The 867-nt window shown below is 53.7% G+C and overlaps 1 protein-coding gene across 1 annotated transcript; it reads right to left on the reverse strand.

Annotated features, from left to right (window-relative positions):
* On the reverse strand, positions 1–867 carry LOC111777705 (MIZU-KUSSEI-like protein (Protein of unknown function, DUF617)). Its single transcript, XM_023657427.2, has one exon. The coding sequence runs from the start codon at positions 820–822 to the stop codon at positions 40–42; it is 783 nt and encodes a 260-aa protein (XP_023513195.2). The 5' UTR covers positions 823–867; the 3' UTR covers positions 1–39.

The following is an 867-nucleotide window of genomic DNA, read 5'->3' on the forward strand; positions in this document are numbered from 1 at the left end:
TTATGAAAATAATATTAAAGTTTTTATTCCCCAACGTCGTTAAATTCTTACAAAAAAGATACTAAGCTCCGGCCCATTATTTTCCTCCGGGCTCAACATGTAAAACGTCTCCGAATCCCTGGACCCCACCACCCGTTCAAAGTGGGCCCTCATGTATGCCATCTCACCATCGGGGCCCTCCACGTCAGAGTTTCCCGGCAACACTCCGGCACCCATGGACACCGGCCGGAGAATCTCCATAACTTTAAGATCTTCATCGGAGGCTGCCCTTTTAACGCCATACCCAGTTTTCTTACCGTTACAAAACATGGACCATAACGGCTCCTCCATGAGCTTGGTCTTGTCGGCCTTGTCGGTTCTCTTCTCGCACTCAAGCGCGATCCTAACCATCCCCGAGCTCATCTCCCTCTGCAGCACGTTGGTCTGCATGGCTAGCTCGATCACCATGCTGGGGAAACTCCGTGGAGTCTCTTGCATCGATAAGCTCACGCGCCCTTTTCGGTACCCGAAGAGCGTCCCGGTCACGCGGCTCCCCGACGGCGTTCGGAGCGTTTCTGTTATCCCGGAGGTTAGAGGGGGGATCTTGCATGCCGGAGTTATGATGGGGAATGATCGGAAAACCGATCGGAAAACTCGGAAGACTTTGGTTTTGTTCTTCTTTCTCTTGGATGGGGGAACGAGGGAGGTGGATTGCAATAGCGACCGGGCTTGTGGCGGCGGTGGCGGAGGGGGCGGTGGAGCTGAGGAATCTATTGCAATGATGGCGGTGGAGGTGGTTTTTGGGTCTCCCATGAACCGACGGTAATGAAGCAACACTGTCATTGAGGAGAGCGTGAGAGTGCGAGAGGGAGAGAGAGAGGGTGGGGA

This window comes from Cucurbita pepo, chromosome 16, assembly GCF_057944985.1.
Source record: "Cucurbita pepo subsp. pepo isolate OVF chromosome 16, ASM5794498v1, whole genome shotgun sequence".
In the NCBI taxonomy this organism is placed as follows: domain Eukaryota; kingdom Viridiplantae; phylum Streptophyta; class Magnoliopsida; order Cucurbitales; family Cucurbitaceae; genus Cucurbita; species Cucurbita pepo.